Source organism: Dreissena polymorpha, chromosome 1, assembly GCF_020536995.1.
Source record: "Dreissena polymorpha isolate Duluth1 chromosome 1, UMN_Dpol_1.0, whole genome shotgun sequence".
NCBI lineage: Eukaryota > Metazoa > Mollusca > Bivalvia > Myida > Dreissenidae > Dreissena > Dreissena polymorpha.
This window is the reverse complement of record NC_068355.1, coordinates 85949726-85976179: the sequence shown is the minus strand read 5'-3', so window position 1 is coordinate 85976179 and position 26454 is coordinate 85949726. Positions and strand designations below refer to the sequence as shown.

Genomic DNA, 26454 nt, shown 5'->3' with positions numbered 1-26454 from the left:
TCGCTTTAATTGCAGCCGTGAAGACGTCTTTATTATTTTCTAAAAGATAATTTATCATCAATACTAATAAATTAATACGATTATGTATAGTTTACATTTCGAATATGATAAAGAACAGTAAAGGTTTACTCAGGTAAATGACGTGACGATCGGATGCTTTTTAAGTGGGCTAGTTAAATTTCATCTTGTTTTGACAAGAAAATGGTGAAACCGGATACAATTTAGTCAAATGTTTTCATTCTAAGTGGGTTCTTACATCACAAACGATATGACTTATGCGAATATTCAGGAGCGCTAATGTTGCACGCTACTTACCCGCTAAAACGTACGATCGTCACCGATGAATGAGTTTGTGCTTTCACAGAATGTTGTCAAATTGTGACTTTTATTATAAATTATAAATCAAAATCTGTGCTCATAACCGAGATATTAGATTTTTTTTAAGTATTGCGTTAGAATAGGTCCCATGTGTTTTCACATGTTATCTTGCATGCATTAGAACTATACATTATTTCAGTGCATCCATATTTATATTAAAGTGATATTATGCAGGGGGGGCCTGCGTATACGGGAGCTCACCGCGTTTAAGTGAGAACGTTGTTGCAAAACTTCAAAGATGGCGTCGTTTTAGTGTTTTTCGTGAAGGAGTAGCGGATATTTTCATCTGGTAAGCAAGTTTATATTTATATTTCTTTTGAATGAATAAGCCCCTTCGGCTCTACGGTGTTTGTGCTCCCCTCGGTTTTTTGTTTCAATACCGTAGACGTCGGAATAAAAAAGTTATTATAGCAAAACCGTCGACAAATTTGTTGTTTAATTTCTTGACCTTCGAGAGGTTGGATGTTCGAATATCATTTTCTCTCACAATAAACAGTATTTGTACATGTTTACAGTAAAATATAACATAAATCACGATTATTTTATTATCTCGACGCGTTTTTATGTCTATTAATTCATTTAATGCCGAATTATAACGGTTTAACCCCCCCTTTTTGGAACTAAACTTCCTTTTAAGCACATTTCGGTACCTGACTTCCAAATGATAAACAGCTATTTCCTATGTTAGAAGGTTTTATGCGAAATAACTTTCGTGTATGAATTCCGCATTGGTGCGAGTGTTTTGAAAATCATTTTCACTCGAGAAGTTATCAAGTTATCTTTTTTTATTAATTGTTATATTATTAGTTTTTATTATTGTATGTTTTATCGCGTACTTAAAGCTAACATTTAGTGTGTGTAAAATATAAGACATTCGACGGTATTATTAACACAGTGTTATCCTTACCTGTTTATTTTAACACATATGGACATACTTATGTTTGAATATGCATCAAACGGGATACTATGCCTACTAAACGGAATACAATGCTTACTATTTCCAGATATCAAGACGCCAGTTATATATGTCGAGGATACCAAGATTAAAAAAGACGGCGTAACGAAGTGTGTACCGCTCTAGAAAGCGAAAGGTACATGAAAACCCACCAATCAAACAAAAAAGATTACGTCGAAGTACCACGCCAAACAATCACATGTACGTGCAATATAAGTCTAATGAAAAACAGAAAAGAGTAAAGCCGTTTCGATACTAGTATAAGGTTGCTGTAACCAAATACTGCCATTGTTGCGATTCGGAATACATGAAGCAATTTGGAATACCTGACACCTGCTTAGAAGATGCATATCGGTGGATGCATTTTTTAAATGAAAACTTAAATATTAATTGTTTATTTAATATAACGACATTTGACAAGTTTTACCATAACGATACTGATACATGTATGTGACTTTGATGTGACAAATTTTGGACGACCTTCTTTTAAACCAGTTCTGAGTTGGTCACTATATTATAATCGCAAAAAGTGAATTTGTAGTGGATAGAAAGATTTGTGCAAATGCAATACACGATATGATTTCAGAAGAAGTGGTCAATATATACATGTATTTTTTTCTCTTTTATACATATGTGAATACATATTATTTAAGACTGTTGTATTGAGGGAATAAAGTATTGGTTCACATAGAAAGATTATTTCGTTTGTTCCTAACATTGCCTTCTAATCGTAAGTTAATATGTCAAATGCATAACGAATTCATTCCGACCCAAATCTTTTTTTTATCATGTATGTAAGTGCTGAATACAATTGAAAATGTATGCAGAGAAATCGTTGGAAGAAATGACGTAACACAGATAATGGTTTATTTTCATAAAAAAGTCAGAAACTAGCATGAAATATACGGAACAAAACGTGTAATTAAGTAGCACTCATAGCAATTATATGTCAGACTTGTCTATGTAGAAATAATAAAATTAAAAAAAAACAAAAACACACATAATACATCAGCTGTACATTTTTTGTTTGGTTCGTTTGTTTTATTTGCTGTTTAAGTCCGGCTCTGTTCAAATACTCTCTGTTGCATATTCTACATTTAAATTCGTGTGGTCCATGAATGGGGAATGGTATTCCAGTCCTCCGCTAATGTTAAATTCCTAATTACATAATTTTATACTGCAACGAAAGATGCACTTTATTATCGCCCTTTAACCTTCGTCATCTGAAAAGACAGTAAAAGAATGGCTTAAGAAAATTTCATATCAGAATAAGGTCGACACGTCATAAAATACGTTTAATTAATAAAAACATTACTGAAAAGGCTGATAAACATTATTATTATCTCGTACATTAGCCACCCCACAACCCATCTTCTTTAAAATCGGTGAGTTGATTCAGTTGGTCGGCAGGTTTTGTGTACAACATTTGTATAATTCTACAGTTAAATGATTAAGAAAACACTTATATTGCACCACATAAAATGCTATAAAACTATAATATTGAAGTACACATATGCACTTTATTTTAGATGGGTAGGTATTTTGTGTCAATCTCTTTCACATATGAAAGAGCTGTTGGTCATTTGGAAGTCATGTTATGCTGCTTTAAGTAAATATAGATGCATGACTTAATTTAGATTAAGCAAAATAAAACACTAGGTATTTGCCAAGATTCATAAGAGTCAAATATATACGAGAAGCAAGAGCGTAATCGTGCGCAGCGAGACTTGCTCATATAGAATTGAACCTCTCATGGCTTTCTTTCGAAATTATTTCATGTCTCCGAACTAATATGCTATACGCCCGGTGTTTTTTTAATATGCGGATAAATGCTCCGTTTTACATCAATAACTAATGCACGCATAAATATTTTCAAAAATTAATACCGGGTTAATGTTCACCGACATTTTTCATACAGATTTGATATAAATATTATAGAGCTGAACAAAAAAATACATTAAACCCTGTTTTCCCGGCACACGCGCTGGGCATACACCTTTATAAAAACGCTATACAAATTCCAGTACTTGTGCACTTTATAGATTGTAAAAAATGACGGTTGAAATCCGTACGTGGGAATTTTTCTGGTAACCAAGAGCAACGTCAACGTTCATGAAGCCTTTCATTCATAAATGCATATATGCGTCGGGTGTCAAAACCAGCATCACTGGATGTAAGATCTATTTTTGACCTGCATATTATCCGCTGCTGTGTGCACCCGCCAATTAGTTTAAAATGGATTCCGAACCGGTACGTAGTTAACAGAACATCAGGAAATAATATCCCTTCCAAAAAGGGCGCTATGCTGCTTAATAGTACATGTATATTGCAAAAACGTGAAGCTCCCCACGTATAATGTCGCAGTTTATAACAATACAAGTTATGTTTCATCGTTTGTAATGTAGCTTGAGTTTTCGTATCTTTGAAAAGTATGAAAGAGGTATACATTTAAACAGAGGAAACGTTCTTTAAAACATTTATATCAATGGTAAATTCAATCACGACAGAAAGTTCGTGTATTTGGAAGTCATGTTTCAAAATGTGCTTAAAAGGAAGTCAGTTCCAAAAAGAGGGGTTAAACCAATAGTTTTTGGCAATAAATTAGTTATAAGAGATAAAACGGCGTCGGGAAAATGAAATAATCATGGTTTTAGTTATATTTTACCGCACACGTGCATCAATACTGTGTATTATTAGAGAAAGTGATATTTGCACATCCCATTTCTCGAACGTCACGTAAGGAAACAACAGATTTAAGAAATAGCACGATACACAACTCGCATGACCCAGTTTACAATGATCATGCAGTCTTTAAGACTGAAATCTTCACGGAGTAAAGGGCATCTTCCCTACAAAGTTCATGTACATCGATACCATAATTCAATAAAACGCATGAAAAAATATTATTACCGTTCTTGTCGTTACATTATGCATCAAGACTAACTGTCCAGCGCCGTTTGAAACCTTTGTTTACATACATTTCAACTAACTGACATTTTAAACAAACGAGTGATTTCATTGGTCCAATGCGGAGGTGTGTCTTTACAACTGGAGATTTCATTCATAAAGACTGCATGATCATTGTCAACTGGGTCATGCGAGTTGTGCATCGTTTTATTTCTTAAAAGTTGATCCAGCATTTGTAAAAATATTGCAAGACAAATACATTTCCAGAAAGAAAATTTATTTCTGCGTTGAATAAGACCGAGATCGTGAAAATCGCTGCACAATTGATGAAGATATGGCTGTTCAAAGCGATGCACCCCGTTTTGGGGTGATTTTGAGTTGCATACCTTGTTATATATATTTGATAGTGATTTTTTTTCAGAAAAGATAATTTTTCGTTATAATATGATTATTTATCATTCAAAATGATGTTTTCACTAATTAATATCATAGCAACACGCTAACCACCTGTGGTACAGTCCTCTAAGCCGAGCGGAAGTGTCTTTGTATTAGGATCGGAGTTAGTGTTCGTGTGTCGTATGAACGAATCTGCACTAAAACAAAATTTAGATTCACATTGTACATCGAATCATTTCTGTCGTAAGTTTTCAAAACTTAAGAACGGTTGATATTCAAATACATTAGTTTTCTCTTTCCGGGATATTGTTTTTGTATGTTGATGCTGCATTATCAAATATAATTGTATATGAAGTGAAAACACTAAAAATAAACAACGGTTGCGAAAGACATATAAGCATAGCATATACTGTTAGATGCGCATAATATCACTTTAATATTCATCGTCATATCAATTATTTATTAATCAAAAGACGTATTTATTTGATACTTACCATTACTCATATTGTTTGGATGACGATAAACATGTATAGTTTAAGAAAACATACAATTTATGTTTTGTTCTGTTTTACTTGTTTCCTCGTTTTTGTAGGGAATTTCTGGACGTACAAAGGTTCACTGGGTAACTAAACATACTTTTTATTAGCAAGTAATTTTTAAATTTAAAAATACTACACATACAAGAAAAACGTTGCTTATTGTTAATAAAACTGACTGTGTTTTATTTTGTTTTGTGTCGTACTTTCATTCGTTTGTTTACGGATAATTTCTAGTGTGCGAATATTCGAATACATGCACTTCTGTATTGGTATACAACTAAACAGCGCAGAACTGTCAGACTTGTATGGAATTTATTTACCGTTTGAGCTGTGTAATGTATGTTCAATTGAGTTATTCTTTGTTAAGTTATACTGGTTAAACTAGCACTTATTTATATCATTTTCGCTATACAAAAGCTTTAGCAACTCGTTTACCTCGCTCTATCAACAATGAATGATTCCATAGCAACCCGTTTTACCACATTTTTTATAATCGAATACCTGCAGGCGCGGACCATTGGCACCTGGACTATCCGCACTGCGGAGGCATACGACAGTCTCCTATCGACCTGCAGACCCGAGATGTTGTCGTCGACCAGACTTACCTCTCACCACTTGTCTTCTCCGGATATGACCGGGTCTCTAACCTCTTTTTTAGGCTCGAGAATAACGGGCACACGGGTGAGTGTTTACCGTATAATGTATTTTATTCTGTGCTTTTATTCGTACTCAATCTGTACACATCGGAGATGTTGATAAGAGTTTTCGCATTGATATATCTTTTTGTTGCGTCATCAGAACTTAAAACTCGTGGAAACGATTTCAAACAACGCTTAAACCGGTGTTTCAAATATGTACTTATTCTTTTCATCGTAATTTATTCTATACATACTTGAACGAGCACACTTAAGTTTTCTTGCTTTGTTGCATCATTTATAATACTAGGAGCGGTAACGTCGTCCGCTGACAGTGCTTAAACAAATATGTATACAATTGTATTTCCTCCAAATACACGAAGAGACGAGTTAAAAAACTGACACAAGATTACATTAGTTAACCAAAAGCATAGGCATAATATGTATACATAGTACAACACACTTTGTCAGCGATCAAAAGAGTTAACATTTGAATTATAAACACAGTAAACCTACTATGTTTGAACTTTTATTTATAAGCATGGGGTTTAATAAAATTTATATTGTGTCAGGAAAATTACCCCCAAAGTGCAAACAACTATGCAAGGTTTTTGCGCTGTCAGCGTTGTTTTTGTTCTCATATTCCACCAGTTGAATTAATATCACGTGAGTTGGTCTAAAGGACGCTGGTTTGCAGTGATTTGATTAGCTTTATCCGCGGTGCTCGGAACCAAATGATTTTAGATAATTAATCAACGTTCACAATGTCTTAAGTAGAAGGTAAAAATTAAACTAGATGACCAAATTACGTGAAAACAATCTAACAAAAACGTTTTATCTACTAGCCTAGCAACGTCCAGGCATAGAAACAAAATAACATAACAATTAAGTCCATATGTAAAATTTCGCATATAAAGAGGAACAAACCTGGAGTTAGGCGAACAAATTGCGTCCGATGGCGAGTATGGTTGAACTATACGTTTTTTTCGCAGCAATATTTTCAGAAACAATATGTATTGTCCATTTCCAGATTTACATCAGTGCGAACATTCCATGTTGTTGTGGCAAATGCAACCGTTTAATATGCACATAGTTCAATAATGACAACAACCTCAGAGGTTTAAGAAAAATCATTGTTCTTAACTTTTTGACTTTGTAATTGTGTCAATCTGAGAAAGGGTTGCTAACTAATCAAATTAGCATACACTTTATAAATCTAGATTTACCAAACACATGTTCACTGAAATTATTATGATGCTAATAATATAATTTCTTCAAAACTATACTTCACAATAGTTTAGAGCATAATGCAATATACTCTTGACATAAAAATGAACGTGTACTATCGATTTATCAAGCATACATTGACATAATTTAAATTTAAAGCAATTTGTTCATGTTATACTTTTCCACACAAAATCATTCTCTAATCTGAAATGTACTGAACAACTAACTAACTTAATAATTGTATGAATAAATATACGACTAAACGAATGACTAACCAAAGATAGCAAAAGACGAAACAAACGACGAAAATGATACAATGTAAATACGGGACGTTTGATAATCATACACGGGTAAACATGTTTACAGAAACAAATGCTGTATTATGACGATGAAATGGCTTATCCAAAGACGTAGCTCTGTTAAATTGACATCTTTATCGAACGGCGTTCTTCACGATACACTGTTGATAATATTTTATAATTCATAACTCAACTTTTGCCATTTGTATACACTTTTAAAACGTATTATTATTGGCATCTCATGATAAACCTTAACAAAAAGACTCTGTCTGCTGTTCGCTTTTACGTCAAATACATCGTTGGAAAACATTTATCAGATCCACTTTCTGAAATTGTCAGATTGTATTTAAGCAAATTGATTATGAAACCATGTTCTATTATTTTTTCATAATATAAACCTAGGATTGGTGGTTATGATGTTTGACAGATAAGGGACTGGTCAATTAAACAATCGCAAAACACGTCATTCTGTTATAACTTTTGTCGAGCGAATCTGATGCGACCCTTGTGTCCTTTTCAGTGCAGGTGGGCCTAAACGACAAGACGATGGAGATTACCGGTGGCGGCCTGGGGGCCACGTTTGTCGCCGAGCAGTTCCATTTCCACTGGGGTGCAGTTGATGAGCGGGGCTCAGAGCACTCAGTCAATGGCCGTCACTTCCCCATGGAGGTGAGCAATTATGTTCTGTTTTCCTGTGCACGTATAAATAAACATTATTAAGTCATTTTTAACGTTAGTGCAAACGATTTCAAAACTTAATTTGATGTTTTAAATACTATGCTTTGTAAGCTTTTAAATAGAAAGCATTATGCTTATTAAAATTTGAAATAGACTATATTTTAAAATAATGTAATAAAACTTTAAACTAATTATTTGGCGCACAAAACTTTTTTTAGACTACGAGCAAAATTTGCACTTATAAGGAAATACGACAGAATTGGTTTGTTTAATAAAGACTAAATACAAACTTTTTTGTAAAATCTTTTTGCTGTTATATACACAGTGATTTCCCACTGATATAAGAAAACAGGTTTAATGATAAAAGTACTCCTCGTATACATATTTGTTATATTCTCACGTGTTTTTATTTTTATGTTAAAATAAATTTTGCTAATATGATCGAATGTTACGAAAATGCCGTCGACTTAACCTAGAATACTCACACATTATGAAGGATCTGCAGCAACATTTAGTATAATAGGAAACAAACTAGTCGCTAAGGCCATATAACCTTGTGTGAATTCATCAGTAATTAAGAATCTCTATTTTTCAGATGCACATCGTTCACTATAACAAGAAGTACGGTAACTTTTCCTCCTCCGTTGGCAAATTGGACGGCCTGGCAGTTCTTGGCTTCTTTTTTGAGGTAATTATGTTTATTAGCTTATAATTATGAAAACGATTTATCGACAAAGTATATCTGATTGTTCAAAAGGTTATAATACTTGGATATACAATGTTAAAAATTGTTAGAAACATGTGGCTTTGCTGATTGCTTTATAAATGGTGATACTCTTGATTGTAAAGCATTTCCACATATATTTAAACAAAGATTGATTGGAACTTATAAACAAGACTGGCATAGCTCTGTTGAAAGTAGTAGTGTATTAGATTTGTTACAAAATTGTAAAGATTCTCTGTCATATGAACTATATCTAGATGTATTGCCAATAAGTTTAAGGTTCTTTGTCACTAGAATAAGATTATCTGCACATTCTTTAAGAGTTCAAACTGGTAGATTCGGTAGAAATAAAATACCAAGAAATGAGCGATACTGTCAATGTTGTAATTCCCTTGATATTGAAGACGAGTACCATTTCACTCTTATTTGTCCTTGTTTTAGAAATATACGTAAGAAATATATTAAGAAACATTTTTATGAACGACCATCAATGTTCAAATTTATTGACCTATTGAAAACTGAAAACAGATCTGTATTGATTGAATTTGCAAAATATATTAAAGAAAGCTTGGAAATTAGAAACGAAATTATAAATGCTAACAAAAAGTGACCATCCTCTTTACATGCTGTGTTATGTTATATTGAAATGTCCATTAATTCGTGTTTATATATTATACTGATATACGTGATGTTATAAATTGTCATATAATAATATGTGTATATGATGATGTACTATGTACAAATCAAATAAAATATATGTTCTGTTCTGTTCTAATAAATCAAAACGATTAATTTTGTCATACATATTACAAGGGATATTTGCCGATTGACTTTAAAATAAACAAACAATATCGATACTAAATATAAACGAATTTGTTTTTGGTTGCAAAATAATTAAAATTATATAGAAAGTGTTCCTCTCATTGACACACTTGTTGTTGTTGTTAATGAAATGTTGTGATCTATTTCTGCTGCCGAACTTTCACGTTGTTAATATTTTTACACTTCAACGTTTACAATTATATTGCGTTGATTCAGCGTAGTACACCTACCATTAATATCGTTATATATTCTGTCTTTTGAGGCTGTAAGCGATAGAATACCGTGGTCGTATGTTATTGTGACTTGTTTAAGGTGCTGTCCAATGTTATACTTTCTTGTCATAAATAAAAGACCACTTTCCATTAAAAGGCTTAGGTCCTGCTGGTGCACTTTTTATATTTATTTTTTGGAAGGTTATAGTTAAACAGAAGTACTTTAATGACATTAATTATATCCTTGATATTTTCAGATTGGGCGATTCAATGAACATTTCCAAGAAATTATCGACCATTTTGGCGAAATCCAGTTCAAAAGTAAGCATAGGCCATGCTGAAAGCACCAACACGGTTTGATAAAACACGTAAATACTCAGAAACCGACATCTAATCAAGAGCTTTGCTTGAATTTGTTTTTGTTTCTACACGCGCGAACAATCTCTATTTTAACTGACTTTTTCACTTTTTAGCCGTTTGATTATATTGTTAATAACAGGTAGTATAATGTTCATACACGTCGTCATATTAATTAGACATTCTGACATTTACTGACTCGCTTTACCTAGTGTATATAACTGCATGTTCTTATCGTCACACGTTTTCTTATTTGTTCTGTAAACGACTAGCGACTTATTTTGTTTTAACTATATGAAGTTTTGTCTTCATTTTTTTATTTTGTATTCCAGCTCAATCAGGTAAGGGTTGTCGAAAATATAGAAGTTTGTAAAACAATTTCGTACATTGCTTAGACTTATCCTTTTATATAATGTGTGAATTGTTGCTAAGATACCGATTTAGCACTCGCGAGTATTGTATTTAAGCATGTTTGCTACGATTTGACTCTTTGAATATTATTTATATACATATACAACATAATATCACTAATTCATTAAAAATAAAAAATGCTTTATGTACATGTATACTTGTTTGGCATTTGAGACATTTTATACATTTTGATATGCACCTTTTAAGTATAAAACACTTTTGAGATAATGATATTCTGTATTCAGCAGTATTGGAAAGTCATTAATCAGTTATCATCGACTATCGCGTGCAATTCATTTACGACAATACAGTTTGCAGTTGTAATATTCCATGACATAGCTCCCGGTAGAGCAGAATAGAATAGCTGTTTATTGTTGATTAGTGATAATCCATTTATTAGTTTTAGATCCTTTTTCTCTCAACGATTCATAGAATAGCGATTAATCAGTCACTATTGATTTTCCTTGAATTTGTGATAGTTGGAGTACCATCATGTGATGTTAAATGCAAATATGTGTGTAAATTATGGGTGAGTTCTGTAATGATGTAGAACACTTGCACATGGCATCACACACACACACGCACGCACGTACGCCATCACGCACGCACGGACACACACTTAGTCTTTTTTCAGTTTAAAATATGCTTATTAATATGCATGTCAATGAACTGAAATTTGTTCTTATATCCTGTTGACTTAAAATACAATTAGCTGTCATGTGTAAATACTTCATATCAGCGTACATTTAAAAACTGTTGTTCGGTTGCTCGTGCATTGTTATCCCCCGCCATAGGCGGAGGAATATTGTATCGTGAAAAAATGCTTTTTAATATAAGCTTAGAGCTTTTTTTCCATTAACACATGAGCCAGAGCCATGAAAAAAAATGCCATAGTTGTTCTCAATCATCTGGCGGTGCTTCACATTCAACACCTTTAATCCTAGGGGCTAAGGTCAATATCACACATTGAGGTAAAAGGGCGTTGTCCATCCGTCCGGTCACACATTGCGGTCAAAAGGCGTTGTCCATCCGTCCTGAAAACTTTTGTGTCTAGAAGCACATTGGCGGGGGATATCAATTCAATGAATTTGCTTGTTGAACATTGAAGAACTGAATGCAAATACCTTGATGGGTTTTTTTTTTTTTACTTTTACAGTAATTAGTTTAATGGTAATTTAGATTGGTTCTTTCGTGGTAAATCATGAGCTCAGTGTTTAAGTGTCCATTTTCAATTAATCTTATTGTTATGTTCTTATTATTAGCTCTTGATAAAAGACACGAGGATGGTATTTGTACTAATAACGCTCCTGGAATTTCAATATTCCTATGTTTTTTTTGTAGTTTCTTCCCTTTTTCGTTTCCATAGAGCTTACACATTGATTGTGATTACATCGCTTTTTTAAAAAATAGACATTTCGTTTTAATTATTTTTTATAATGGTTTCCATTTGGATATATATTTTGTAGTTAATATTTTTAATTGTAAAAATTCGTCAGTTTCTATATTTCCCTAGCATAAAAAACGCAATATATTAAAAAGCTAATATGTTTGTTTCTATGACACACGTTTACAATTGAATACAATTATTCACATTTGAAAAAATAATCTTTTCCTGCAATTTCAACTATCTAGCATTATATAATATCTAATTTTAAGCATGCTCTCATTGCATTGACTGCACTTAAATCGTGTGTCTTTCTAACAAGTTTCCATGCATCCATCACAACACAAAACTGAATCTGATTATATTGTATTATTTCAGATCAGCATTTCGATATCAACTCTATCCCTATGATAGACCTGATGCCTGCCCGTCTTACCAACTACTACCGCTACCACGGCAGTCTGACCACACCCCCTTGCTTCGAAAGTGTCACTTGGACCATTTTCAATGAAACCATTGAAATAGCAGAGGAACAGGTTAACACAGATTTAATACTACACATTTGCAAAATGTGCCTCTTTTTGATTAAGTAGATGTCCATGTTTGAACATTACAACTTTACCCTTTGATATCAATCTAAACTAGCAACCATTACTATGTCTTTCAAGAGGGCGGACAAGATGTTCTTTCCTGCTTATATCTTAAGGGGGGGGGGGTATAATATGTTCTATTAAAAAGAATCGATTCGTAATATGTAATACGACGATATTCTTGGCTTAAATGATTATTCAACAGTCTAAATAGTAAAGATATACAACATATATGTATATATAGTAAACTATACTTGTAATTGTTTATATCTGTCTTTTTCAGTATGTTGTAATTTAAGGGACTTGTTCACAGATTTTGGTATGTTTTGAAGTTTGTAATGAAAATCTTTAAATTGATAAATGTGACACTCAGTATAAAAAATGAATACAATTTAAGAAAGGAAAATGTATTTTATACTTTATATAAGCACGTCGTGTAACGTCACAAAATATAAGGATAACAACAGAACTGTCAAAATTATTCAATCGTTTCGGGTTCGAAATGATTTATCATTTTAAGGTTTATAAATCATCAAAGTATGCATATAATGGATATTTGAGCGCATGGTAAATATTCAGTTTTACTGTTTCCTCGCAAAAATATATTTTTTTAATTGTGTCAACTTACCAAAACATGAACAGGTCACTTTAAGGTCGAAAGCAGATAACTTTCTGGTAAGAATATGCCTCTGCTGCTTGTAGTCAATACCTTTTTCTTCTGTTTTTTTTTTGTTGGAACATTGGTTGTTCAGTGTTTTAATTATAGATTTTGTGTCTGTATTAAACAAAGGAACGTTACATAAAATATCTATTTCGACTATATAGGTCTTTTTTTAAGCGTATACCTACTCAAAAACGTCAAAAATCATCGTTCAGACATTTTGTTATCCCAGCTTTATAACCTTTTTCATTTCCAAAGCTTAAATAAAAGACCGAAACATTGTTCAGAGATGATCTTGTACTGACTTCCTCTTAACTCAAATGAGCAACATTTTATTTGATTCAATTTAATTAGATTGCGGATATGCAATTCAGTTGGTAGAATTCCGTACAACCATCTTCGAGAACGACAAGAGCGACGGCGGCGTTTTCATGGATATTTCTGATGACTACCGGCCTGTTCAGTGCATGTTTCGACGCCGACTGTACGCCAGCCACCCATCCCTGAAATACGACATGGCGTCCCCACGAGAAAACGGAAATGACGGTGTCTCCATTCAGCCGACCCGTCTCCTCTTTTGCATGTTTTTGGTTTGCATATGGTGTATACTTCCGTTTTTCTCTTTCTAACAACAATTATACAGTTTCATTGTTAAACCGTTTTTCTATCTACGCTCATAGAACTTGAGAGTAATACTATTTAAAAATAGGATAACAATTGAAAGCTGTTTGCGTGAATAAAAGTTACCCATCCAAATTGCAGAGTACAAAAGTCATAACATCAATGTATCCCCCGAGCTTTTGCGCAAAAAGATGCCAGCAAATTACATGCAGTATACTAAATGTTTGCTTCGCATGGATATATTCTTTACTTTCATATGAGCGATAGTTTTTAATAAAAATAAGATTGAATTTATTTTGAATACGGATTGATTTAGTAACCTTTGAACACTCCGCTATGTTTAGTCCATTAAGCGTCATTAAAAAGATTATTGAGTTTTATAATTTACAAATATCTGTCAATAAGCATTATTATGTGTTTCAATGCACGTGAGTTAATTACACCTTTTTAATTGTCAAACTTATAATGTATTTACTTTTTTTTACAAAATCGGGATGGTTATTTTATGTGTTCAGAACATCTATATTTTCCATGTATTTTGCATGTGTGTACATGGTCTTTTTACAAACCTACTTGTTATTATACTTCATTGTTGTTGTTTTTAGAAACAAAACGTATTTGGAAATATCTTCAATTATGTTATGACTATGAAACTATGAATTTTCAATAGCTATACAATTTCCTGAACTTTTACCTGAAAAAGAAGCATAATGTTGTTACTATTTATATGTTTCATTCTCTAAAGTTTGTCGCATATTTCTGTTTAGGGTTTCTACCATCATTCAAAGTCACGTACACCATTTCCAGTGCTGCGTTCTGTCGTAATTCGTGTTTTATTATATGCATGTTTATGTTATATAAATACATGCCATTATTTTATCTTTGTATACGCGAGCATGTTCATTTATTTATATATCGAACATCTGAAATATCAATTATACCGTATAAATTATTTCAATTAAATGTATTTCAGAATTATTTTTTTAATTGTATAGCAATATTTCATTATATTTCTGACGTTTAAACTGTACACTAACAAGAATGTGAACGATTTGAATATGAATGTGTGAATGCGACAGCTAGTTAGTATTATCATGCCAATCTTAACAACGAAAACGGACCTTACATATCATGAAGTGACAAAACAAACAACCAATGGGTACCAATCTGAAAGAACGGGGAGAATACCAGCACACTATAAGTATATAGACAAGTGCTTAATACTCTTAAAAAAATGCGCACGTATGCACACACATACCAGAAAAAACAAAGCAATTAGAAAACGATATTATGAGTGACAATACAGTATACAAACTACATATCGCCCTTTTCGAATGTTGCTCAGTATCTCAAGGGCTGAAGCATACGTTTTTAGTTTGCGTTAATATGACACAGACCAAGTAAGGTTTATACTAACGTAAACCAGAGTTTGTCTGGGCACATTAATTTGATGTTTTCACATCTCAGAGCGTAATGTTAGGTCAGTCTGAGCGTTGGTTCCACGGCCATATAACGGATGACACGAAATAGTGGCGAAACAGGTCAATGTGGAAGAATGGAATGATATTCGTTTGTTTTTAATCCGTACTGTAGCTGTTGGAAGTCATAGAAGGGAGGAATAATCCCATTCAGCTTTCTCAGCCTTGATTGAAGTGGCGCTTGACAAGAGAGTCCAATCACATCTAGTGAATCATCTGACTTGTGTAATTGTTTTCCATTACACATATTGCGACACAACTAGCTGGTGGATGCAAAGTGAAATGTGGGGACCCAAAACATTGTTCCACTAAACGGTCTCCCATCTTGGTTTTGTAATGTCTATCTGACGGACAGCGTAACAGGTTCCGACCAGGTTTCATACGATGTTTGTTTACCGCAATTCCAGCTTGACCGATATGACACAATACGTTCATTCGGATTTAACAGTTTGAGATAACTTCACTCATCTGCAGTTAAACAGGAGTTTATTGCACCAAATTGATCTCGTCTAAATGTTCACATGTCATATTTTTTAATGAGTTCAATTTTATATGAGTCTTAATCCAAAGGTAGAATATATTTAATATATCGTACGAACACATCAGTTCTTTTAATCCTACGCATGTTTCGACAACTGCCTTCATCATGAGTCTTTACTTTCAAAAGTATGATACAATTTGTTAGATAGTAAATCCCATGCTTTGGTTTTTCATATCAGTATCTGAAAACTTCTTTCAAGACATCGAGCGTAATTTTACTATCTAAGAGTGTTTTGAAAAATATCAAACCCTTTAGATCAATGTCGTTTGACATAAATGACATAAAGTGAACACCGTATGACTCTCAATATCTCGTTCAAAGTATGTTTAGATTGCATCGTTATACACGCAGTTACCTCTTTATTGGAAAATAGTTTGCGGGTCTTGTTTTTTCAATGATATTTCAAGGATATTGCACAGGTGAATGTAACGTACCCTTGATAGTATATGGGTCCAGGAGCCAAATATATTAAAATAAATATATAGCATCATATTTAATGAGAGAAAAATTCGGCCGATAACCAAGCAATATTTCGAGCCCGTTTGTCCATGAGAATTAATCTTGGACAGACTTTCAAACAATATTTTTGAATTTTCTCCCCTTAAAGGGGCCTTTTCACAGATTTTGGCATTTTTTTTAACTTATTCATTAAATGCTTTATATTGATAAATGTAAACATTGGATCGTAAAAGCTCCAGTAAAAAATCATGAAAAAAATTAAAAAAAGGTAAAGAACATTGCCCGGAGCAGGTTTCGAACCAGTGACCCCTGGAGTCCTGCCAGAGTCCTGAAGTAAAAACGCTTTAGCCTACTGAGCTATTCCGCCGCGTACACATTCGTGCCGTATTTTATACCTTATATAAGCAATCTTCGTAGTTTCACAAAATTTAACGACAAAAACAGAACTCTCCAAATTATTCAATCGTTTCGCGTTGCAACGCTTTATAATTTTTAGGTTTTAAAATCGTCAAAAGATGCATATAATGGCATAATGAAATTATGCTATTCACAAGCTTTATACGACATAAGAAACCAAACATTTTCAGCAATATAACGTAATCAATTTGTGTGGATTTCTCGATTTTAATGGATTAATGATTTGCATATAACATAGCTGACCTATAATCTTTGAGATGTTAAAACTATCACTTTTTCGATGAATTGAACGAACGCCTTAAACGTAAGCTAAGGTGAAGTTTTAACTATCAAAGGATAAACCAGTATCGGTATATTACGGTGTAACTGCAAAGATTTGATGTGAAGGTCTTTGTCATCCAAAATATCTAAGATTAGTTGCACTGAGCGAGTACTCAAGTTTTACAGAAAGTACATTTCAACACTTTCCTAGAATAATGTTTAGCAAAAAGTACGTTGAGTTCTAGAACTGCAGTATATCCACTTTAATTCTCTTCTTCTTTGTTTGGAAAGGGACGGTCATGATCCGTGGTCCGTGTGCCCCAACCTCCCCCCAACCCGAAGAGCCTGTCTGCGCCGACTTCGAAAGCATAAGTGCTACTCCCTGATTGTGTGCTGTAACGCCTTGCTGATTACCGAGAACAACAGTAACTAATGGGAGGTCAGTCGCTTCTGTACAGAACAGGTCCGTCTTGATTCATTGATTTCTTGGATGGTGAGGTTGAACTTCCTCATCGCTGCAACTACGCATCCAGTCTTCCAATTCTCAGAAATGGTACTGACATTTCATGTACAGATGGTTGTTGTGGACCTCGATGAGATTAAGGTCTCTGGTCTGAAGGCTCAAGTTGACTATGGCTTTCACTGCCGTCGGCATACGTAATACTTCATGCATTTCATCTAAGGTCCGCGATGTCTGTTGTTATGCTGTTTGGCGTTTACAGCGACCTGGGCCGTATTCCAGTAGCTTCTTAAGTTAAAAAAAACTTAAGTTGAAATATTGCGCAATATTTTTTCTTATCTCCGCCATTTTTTCTTTAAACATAAGATTTCACTTAAGTTGAATTCTGGTAGCTTCATAAACTTAATAAATTTCTTAACTCTGTGTTTTTTTCTCATATATATAAAATTAAGTTAACTTCCTTTAACTCTTAAATGAATGTCTTAAAGAGAAATACTTAGCTTCTCATGTCTTGTTTTTGACATTTCAAATTTAACTTAAGAAATTTATTTAATTTTTTTTTAACTTAAGTGAAAATTTAAGAAGCTACTGGAATACGGCCCCAGGGTTTTATTTTCAGGGAAGGGTAGCTAACCCTACGTCCAACCCTTCTTCTTTTTCATCTCGGGCTTTGGCCGTCCTTTGCGAAGTGCTATCATGTTCAAGAATAAGATTATGTTTTGTGTAAATTTGACATACCATTTCAGCTTATTTACAACGCTGACAGTTTTGTCGGATTTTCGTTAAGTTCTTTAATTCTGTATACCAAACTTTGAATACTATGTGGTCATTGGCATATAATAACCACATTATTTTTTGTTGTTTGAGGTATTGCAAGTTGTACAAAATCACACAGTAAACTTAATATATCAATTGTTTGAGCTCTACATGATTATCACAAATCAATCCCCTTTGCATGACATTGACCAATGAGTAATGTTTTCTTCTTAATGATGTTTATGTTCATTTATTGTTTATACGATCATTTCATGTATATCATATTATGAATTATCCTACCTCGTTTATCCCGTTTAAAAAATATGAAAATAAATTCAACAAACCCTTATGAATGAGAAAACATAAAGAATAATCTTACGCAATTTCTATATTCCAACTACATGGACTTTATTTATGGACTTTATACACATAACGTCAGAGAAAACGAATGCAATGCAATCTAAATCCTTCTACCTAAGTAAAGTTAAATCCTATTTTTACTTGTGTGACACGCTGAAATACTTAAGACACGACATGCAATCACGTGTAGCATAGGGGAATTTGATAAGGCCGGTATTCTGGAATGGGAAAACAACACCCTTTAAAATTCACGTATATAATCGATTCTCAATAAGATATATTCTTCTAATATTTGACAGAACGATGACCCGCATTATATTGAGCAAACATTATCGGATATTTATTTATTAAGTGCATTTCAGTCGTGTTGTGTTGGAACTTAGCATTTATTGGTTGTATTTTGAATTGTAATTATGAACAAAAGAGCCTGGTGATTTAGTTAATATCCCCCTCTAAAGGCGGAGGGATATAGAATTGGCCTTGTCTGTCGTGCGCCAGTTCGTCCGCCCGTCTGTCACAAACAAAAGTTATGTGCGGGGGATATCAATTCAACGAATTTGCTTCTCTATGTTTTCTTATTTTTTGATAACCCACGAGCCATTTGGGTAAATTAGGATGAAATCTATATGCGGGAAGGTATTACAAGTTGAAATTAAGAAAGTGTTATTTTTTTAATTTTCCAAATAACTTTGTTGATATCCATTTGATGTGTTATGGCTTGAAATAAAATTTTAAATAGACACAATGAATTACATAATTTCCAACAGTTTCCTCACTTGTGTACTCAGTTTTGTTCGCGAGGTGAACTCACACGTTTAACTCAAAGCTCACAAAAACAAATAAGAACACCCACCACTCTCGATTTTTATTTCATTTTAATATCAGCAAAAGATGGATCTATCAAACCTTATGCTATATGTGATAAAAATAATTAAAACTACCGCGTACGTTCGTAAAATGTATTTTGTTTGAATATGTGAGTCATTGTAGATTTAAAAACAAATATTTTTTAAGTACTGTTAAATTACAGTGTCGCATCAACAACTAATAGATAATTGTAAAAACTCATTATAAATAATGAAGTTCATGTAGGTAGTGCATGATTGTTTTACATATACGTCACAATTGCCTTCTGTAGTATCTCTATTCACATGCAAACTTGTTTGTAGTATGTAAACTTTTTCCTAAATATGCAATACTTGTGTTAGATTATGTTTATTTCCTTCACAAACTGTAAAAATAAATTTGTTTTTATATATATTTTCCTAGCAATTCCAAATATATGGTACTGCGTTATATACATTAATTTACATTAATACATACAAACGAGATACCGTGAATTGGTAGTCATATCAAGAATCAAAATTAATACCGTTGAATATGCCCCTTTAATTGTAATGTATATGTATTGTTTTTAATTGAATACTTAATTACGCAAATGTAATGATCTCGATGAACATAATGTATCATTTGTATTTTTAAATATATTCAAATCTACATTTGCATACTAATATAAATTGGTAAAGTCATGTAAAACATTACAAAAAACTAGTGATATGCCCGTTGAAATGTATTCAATTATCATGTTTTTGTTTGGTTCCGTTTACACTTATATTTGTTTGATCTTGCTACACATAATTTGTGTTTTCACTTAAATTTAAATCTTCTATTGCATACATGAAAACATTGGTTAAGTCATATTAAGAATGACAACTAATACCGTCGATATGCCCCTTTAATGTTTTGTATATACCTTTTTTGGTTGGAAGCCGTATTAACCTACTTAAGGTAGCGCACCCCTAATGATTTCCCGCGATTTATTTTACGATCATTGCCGATTTTCAATGATCGGTTATTTCCGAGAGATGCATTTATTTTTCAAACTTCAAATTTTGATATATGTTTACCTAATTCGTTTAGAATACATTATTTTCACAATAAATATTGACTTTGATCCAAATATCATCTGAAAAATATGATTTCGCGATTCCTTCAAAGATCGAAGAGCCTTTTTACCTGTTTACTTATGGATATCTAATTTAAGCTTGCACTAATGCGAAGTTGTCGTGGCCGAGGTGTTAAGGCGATGGACTAAAAATCCTGTGGGATCTTCCCGCGTAGGTTTGAATCCTGCCGACGTCACATACTTTTTTCGACGCGTTTAATTTCTTTTCTAACGTAATTTGATTTAATATAGCATATAAGCTTTGTTTATTGTTAAATATGTTGAAATTTTTATGCATATCCTTCAATTTTTAAAATTAAAACAACGTTATGGCTAAATTGTGTGATTTACTGCTGAAAATACGAATAATGCATGTTGCATTTTTATTTTTATTTCAAAAAGTAAACGGTAAATCTGTCTATATCTTGGTATTTTTGCTGTATATAGTGTTCCCTATAAAAACTAATTTTAAAATATAACTTAAATGATACTATTTTGAATTTTATGACACTTTGTTTTTAACCGACCCATTTTTTACTTGGCTAAAATCACTTACATTTCATAGCGCTCTTCCATAGATAAAAAATTGTAAAAAATAAATGTCTGTAAAAGAATACTTATTTCATCTTGTTTAAACTTTAAACACCTTTACTGCATCTGTACACACCAACTGCATGCCCATTTTTGGAAATTTGAATGAATTATGGAACTTTTATATACCCCAGGGATGAAAATAAACTGGCTAAAAGCCGGGCGTGGGGTCGGTTTTGAAAAAAATGTTAATTTTTTTTAAAAAGCATGGAAAGCCTACCTATAAATTTGCATGTAGTTCAGTGAAATAATGCTGATTAAGAAAATAATTAATTAGATTATATTTGGATATGTACCCATTAGGGGTGCGCTACCTTAATAGTATAATAAAGACTGCACATTGTTTAATTCTTTTTATTACCCAGGTTTTAGCCAAACTCGTATATATTTACAATTGAAAATAACAAAACGAAATGAAAATCATTGACACCACCAATTAATTTAATTAAATTAATTAAATATGTCTTTTGGACAGCATATAAGAAGCCCCAACAAATCCAGAATGCCGTAATGTTATCGATTTGCTAACACAAAAAATAACTGTAATTCGGCATGTTCCGTACAGCTTTACGCATTCGTTTGCAGATACATGTAGATGTAAGTTGCGTAAGAAAATTGCAAGTTTAGTCGCAAATATTTGCATTTTCGCCAGCTTATATGAACTTTTGTTATGTTTTGTTCGCTGCTTTTCACATGGACTTTGAAATTCTCGGATAGTTCATTCCGACTGCCAACATTTTCCGTTATGAAAAAGTAGAAATTTGTTTTCGCAATTCGTTCTGCTTGTTAAGTTAGACATATTTATGTATGCTGTTTTGCACTGTTTTCTTTGTTGTGATTTTGATGCATGTTCAGTAAAAGATTTGAATCTGTGTATTAGATGTGCATTATTAGTAGTGCTAATATAAAGATTATGAGTTTATATTCAGCGTTAAGCGTATTTTATTATAATCATTAACAACTTGCTTTTAAAATTAACATATGTACATGAAAGTTTGCAACAAATATACATATATTGATATTGCGTATGTGTAATTATGGCGATGAAATTGCTGTTTCAGGATACAAAGATGACCATTATGTACAAAGTTTCTATCGACCATGGTAGAAATACGATTTTGTGCATGATACACTATATGTTGTTTTATAAATGATGCATGAACACAAGAAGAATGTTAATATCAGCAACATCTGCATGTCATTTTATGTATGATTGAATTCCATAAACCGTCATGACAATTCACGTGAATTTCCAAATAAAAATAAATAATTATATAAAACAGAGAAACAACTTCTTTGTTTTTTTTTAAATATCTATTCTCTCAACGTTTCGGTCAATTTAGACCATCATCAGGAGTAACATTTTGTTATTAAATAAAGGAAATGACGTCACAATCACATGACGTCAATTGCAACAACGTCAAAGTGTTACATAATATTTGGCGTTAAAATTAACATATAACCAAAATAATATATACATCATTATAAAAAGCATACAGTTCATATATGTTTATGTTATCTAATTAACTAGATTATTAAAGAAGGATCAGTTTTGATACAAAATTACTGGACAAATGCAGTTTGAATGCGAAAATGTTAAATGAACCAGTACAAACTACCAAAGCAGTATATTTTAAAAAGGGATTTTCCACAGAATCCCTTTTAAAATGGCCTTTTTCAATGATATTTCCTACAAATAAACCCATTTTTTTGTAATTTTTTATAACAATGTATACAAATGTTATGCTGGCAGTACAACCCTACAACTGAAAATGTGACGTTGGCGGTACAAACTCCCAATGGTTCTATAACATCAACAAATAATTAAACTTAACAGTTGCGCTGGCAGTATAAACTTTCAAAGTTTCATAATAATCACTTCGACAGAAGAATTAAACAGAAAATGTTATGCTGGCGGTACAAACTACCAAAGGTTCATCACATTCATTCCACTTTTAAATTAAACAAAAAATGGTACGCTGGCGTTACAAACTCTCAAAATTTCACAATAACATCAACAAAAGATTAATTTTAACTAACACAAAAATGTAACGCTGGCGGTACAAACTCCCAAAGGTTCATTCATATTATAACTCTACTTTAAAATGTTATGCTGGTGGTACAAACTCAGGTTCATAATCCTTTCAACAGAAAAATTAAACTGAAAATGTTACGCTGGCGGTACAAACTCTCAGTCACAATTAATGTTACACCTGCGGTACAAACTCTCAGAGGATAATCAGATAATTCTTGAAAATGTTACGCCGGCCGTACAAACTCTATAAATGACAGATAATTGTTTGGAAATGTTACGCCGGCGGTACAAACTTCCAGTAATGCATAATCACATAGACAGATATTTCTTTGAAAATGTTACGCCGGTGGTACAAACTCCCTAAGGTTCATAATCACACAGACAGATAATTCTTTGAAAATGTTACGCCGGCGGTACAAATTCCCCAAGGTTCATAATCACACAGACAGATAATTCTTTGAAAATGTTACGCCGGCGGTACAAACTCCCTAAGGTTCATAATCACACAGACAGATAATTCTTTGAAAATATTACGCTGGCGGTACAAATTCCCTAAGGTTCATTATCACACAGACAGATAATTCTTTGAAAATGCTACGCCGGCGGTACAAAATCGCTAAGGTTCATTCTAACATAGACAGATAATTCTTTGAAAATGTTACATTAGCGGTATAAACTTCCAGATATGCATAATCACACAGAAAAAATCACACTGCAAAAAATGGAAGGTAAACTACTTTTAAATGTATAATTATTAATTTATTTGTTAATTATAAAACATGTAATAATGAATACAAAACACACACAAAGGTACACCATTATGTTCGCAATCCACCACTTAGTAGGTCAGAACATTAATGAAATAGTGTGAATGATTCAATATTTTTTTATACATAACATTTTTTTCAACATGTGAAGTCATTTTAAAAATGAAATATTTCAATAAAACAATCTTAACATCAATTATAACCATTCAAAGTTCTTTAACACATGCAATTGCTGCAATTTGTATTTTCATTACTAAACAATTCTGCCACAAGTTTAGTATGTATTGTAAAAACAAAACTTTATTGTTTCTCCTGACATACAAACATATTATAGAACATAAAACAAGAGACGCTGCGTTGATACATGTTTTTTTACCTTTGACCTTGAAGGATGACCTTGACCTTTCACCACTTAAAATGTGCAGCTCCATGAGATACACATGCTTGCCAAATATCAAGTTATTATGTGAAGGGGCATAGAAGTTATGAGCATTTTTTGAAACATAAACGCGAAACCTTAACGCAAAGTGTGACGGAAAGACGGACAGTCCTATCATTATATGCCCTCCTTCGGGGCATAAAAATTAAACATTAGCAATCACAAATTCACAAAATTTTTTTTAACAAGGGCTGTTTGTAAAACATGCATGCCCCCCATATGGGCTGTCAGTTGTAGTGGCAGCCATTTTGTGAATTTGTTTTTGTCACTGTGACCTTGACCTAGTGACCTGAAAATCGATAGGGGCCATCTGCTAGTCATGATCAATGTACCAGTGAAGTTTCATGATCCTAGGCCTAATTATTCTTGAGTTATCACCAGGAAACCATTTTACTGTTTCGAGTCACTGTGACCTTGACCTAGTGACCTGACAATTAATCCCTGGGGTTATCTGCCAGTCATGATCAATGAACCTATGAATTTTCATGATCCTAGGTGTAAGTATTCTTGAGTTATCATCCGGAAACTATTTTACTGTTTCGAGTCACCGTGACCTTGACCTTGTGACCTGAAAATTAATAGGGTCATCTGCGAGTCATGATCAATTTACCTATGAAGTTTCATGATCCTATGCATAAGCGTTATTGAGCTATCATCCGGAAACCATTTTACGCATAAGAGTTATTGAGTAATCATCCGGAAATTATTTTACTATTTCGGGTCACCGTGACATTGACCTTTGACCTAGTGACCTGAAAATCAATAGCGGTCATCTGCAAGTCATGATCAATGTACCTATGAAGTTTCATGATCCTAGGCATGAGCGTTCTTGAGTTATCATCCGGAAACCATTTTACTATTTCGGGGCACTGTGACCTTGACCTTTCACCTAGTGACCTCAAAATCAATATGGGTCATCTGTGAGTCATGATCAATGTACCTATAAAGTTTCATGATCCTAGGCCTAAGTGTTCTTGAGTTATCATCTGGAAACCATCTGGTGGACAGACGGACATACGGACGGACGGACCGACATGAGCAAAACAATATACCCCCTCTTCTTCGAAGGGGGGGGGCATAATAAAGCATTTTTATGTGAAGACAAGTTCATACAAAACATTTCTAAACCGAAATCGAAAATTGGTAGAAAAATGCACATGAACAAATGCACAGTTACAATAGCTTATAAAGGACATATCACTCAATACTTTCGGGGGATTATAAAGACAACTGGCGAAATAAGGAACATTTGACTGAATACAAATTGTTAAACACTACACCTCAATAACAGTGTCTTATTTTTGCCCACCAGAGACGTATACTTGCTAAAACAAATTCAATTGACTGATCCAATTTCACCATAAAATGAAACTCTGGGTTCTAGTAAAGATTGACGCAGAAGTTCTTGCAATAACCTTAAAATAAGCAAAAAGGCAGCAGAACACATACAAAATGAGCAACAAGATGTGCATATACTGCATAAATGAAGTATGCAGGTCCATCAAGATTTTTATCCACAGATGTTTCTTCCTTTCTTGATCTGAAATCATGACCAGTCGTGATCTGCACAGTGTTTTGTCTAAAATAAAACAAACCACATATCAATGCCAAACAAAAACAAGAGCTTTCTCCATCAGACATATGCCCCCAAAAAACGCTTTTTCAAAACCTAAAGGCAGATTTTGAAACCTAAAAGCGGACCCTAAGTTTAATGTCAATGTCAAAGGGGTCAAAATGTGTGTGCGTATTGAAAGGCCTTGTCCATATACAAATGCACACCAATTATGAAGGTTATATCTGAAGCGACATAGAAGTTATGAGCATTTTTCGAAACCTTTAAGTGATATTATGGGCATTTTTCACTGTTGAATTGAGCTGAAAAGAATTAACAGGTCAAACGAGTTACTTAAAATGAGGTTACTGACCAATTATCTGCAACTCATCTTGCTACCAGTTGCTATTAAAATATATTTTATATTCGATATCTTACGTGACTCACCCAGTCCTCTAAGCCATCCGTAAAACAAAATTGTGTCCTTGTGTCGTATGAACGAATCTGCACTAAAACTAAATTTAGGTACACATCGTACAAGCATGATCAGTTGTCAAACGAAAGTACAGTTTATATTCAATTTAATTCAAATGCATT

At 33.1% G+C, this 26454-nt stretch overlaps 1 protein-coding gene across 1 annotated transcript; it reads left to right on the top strand.

Annotated features, from left to right (window-relative positions):
- The first annotated feature begins 5157 nt into the window (after window positions 1-5157).
- Window positions 5158-14308, top strand: LOC127866489 (carbonic anhydrase 2-like). The gene is made up of 7 exons (XM_052407036.1): window positions 5158-5258; window positions 5683-5856; window positions 7857-8005; window positions 8610-8702; window positions 10030-10093; window positions 12303-12460; window positions 13550-14308. Exons 1-7 carry the CDS (start codon window positions 5162-5164, stop codon window positions 13802-13804), a joined length of 990 nt encoding a protein of 329 aa, XP_052262996.1. The 5' UTR covers window positions 5158-5161; the 3' UTR covers window positions 13805-14308.
- The last annotated feature ends 12146 nt before the right edge of the window (window positions 14309-26454 follow it).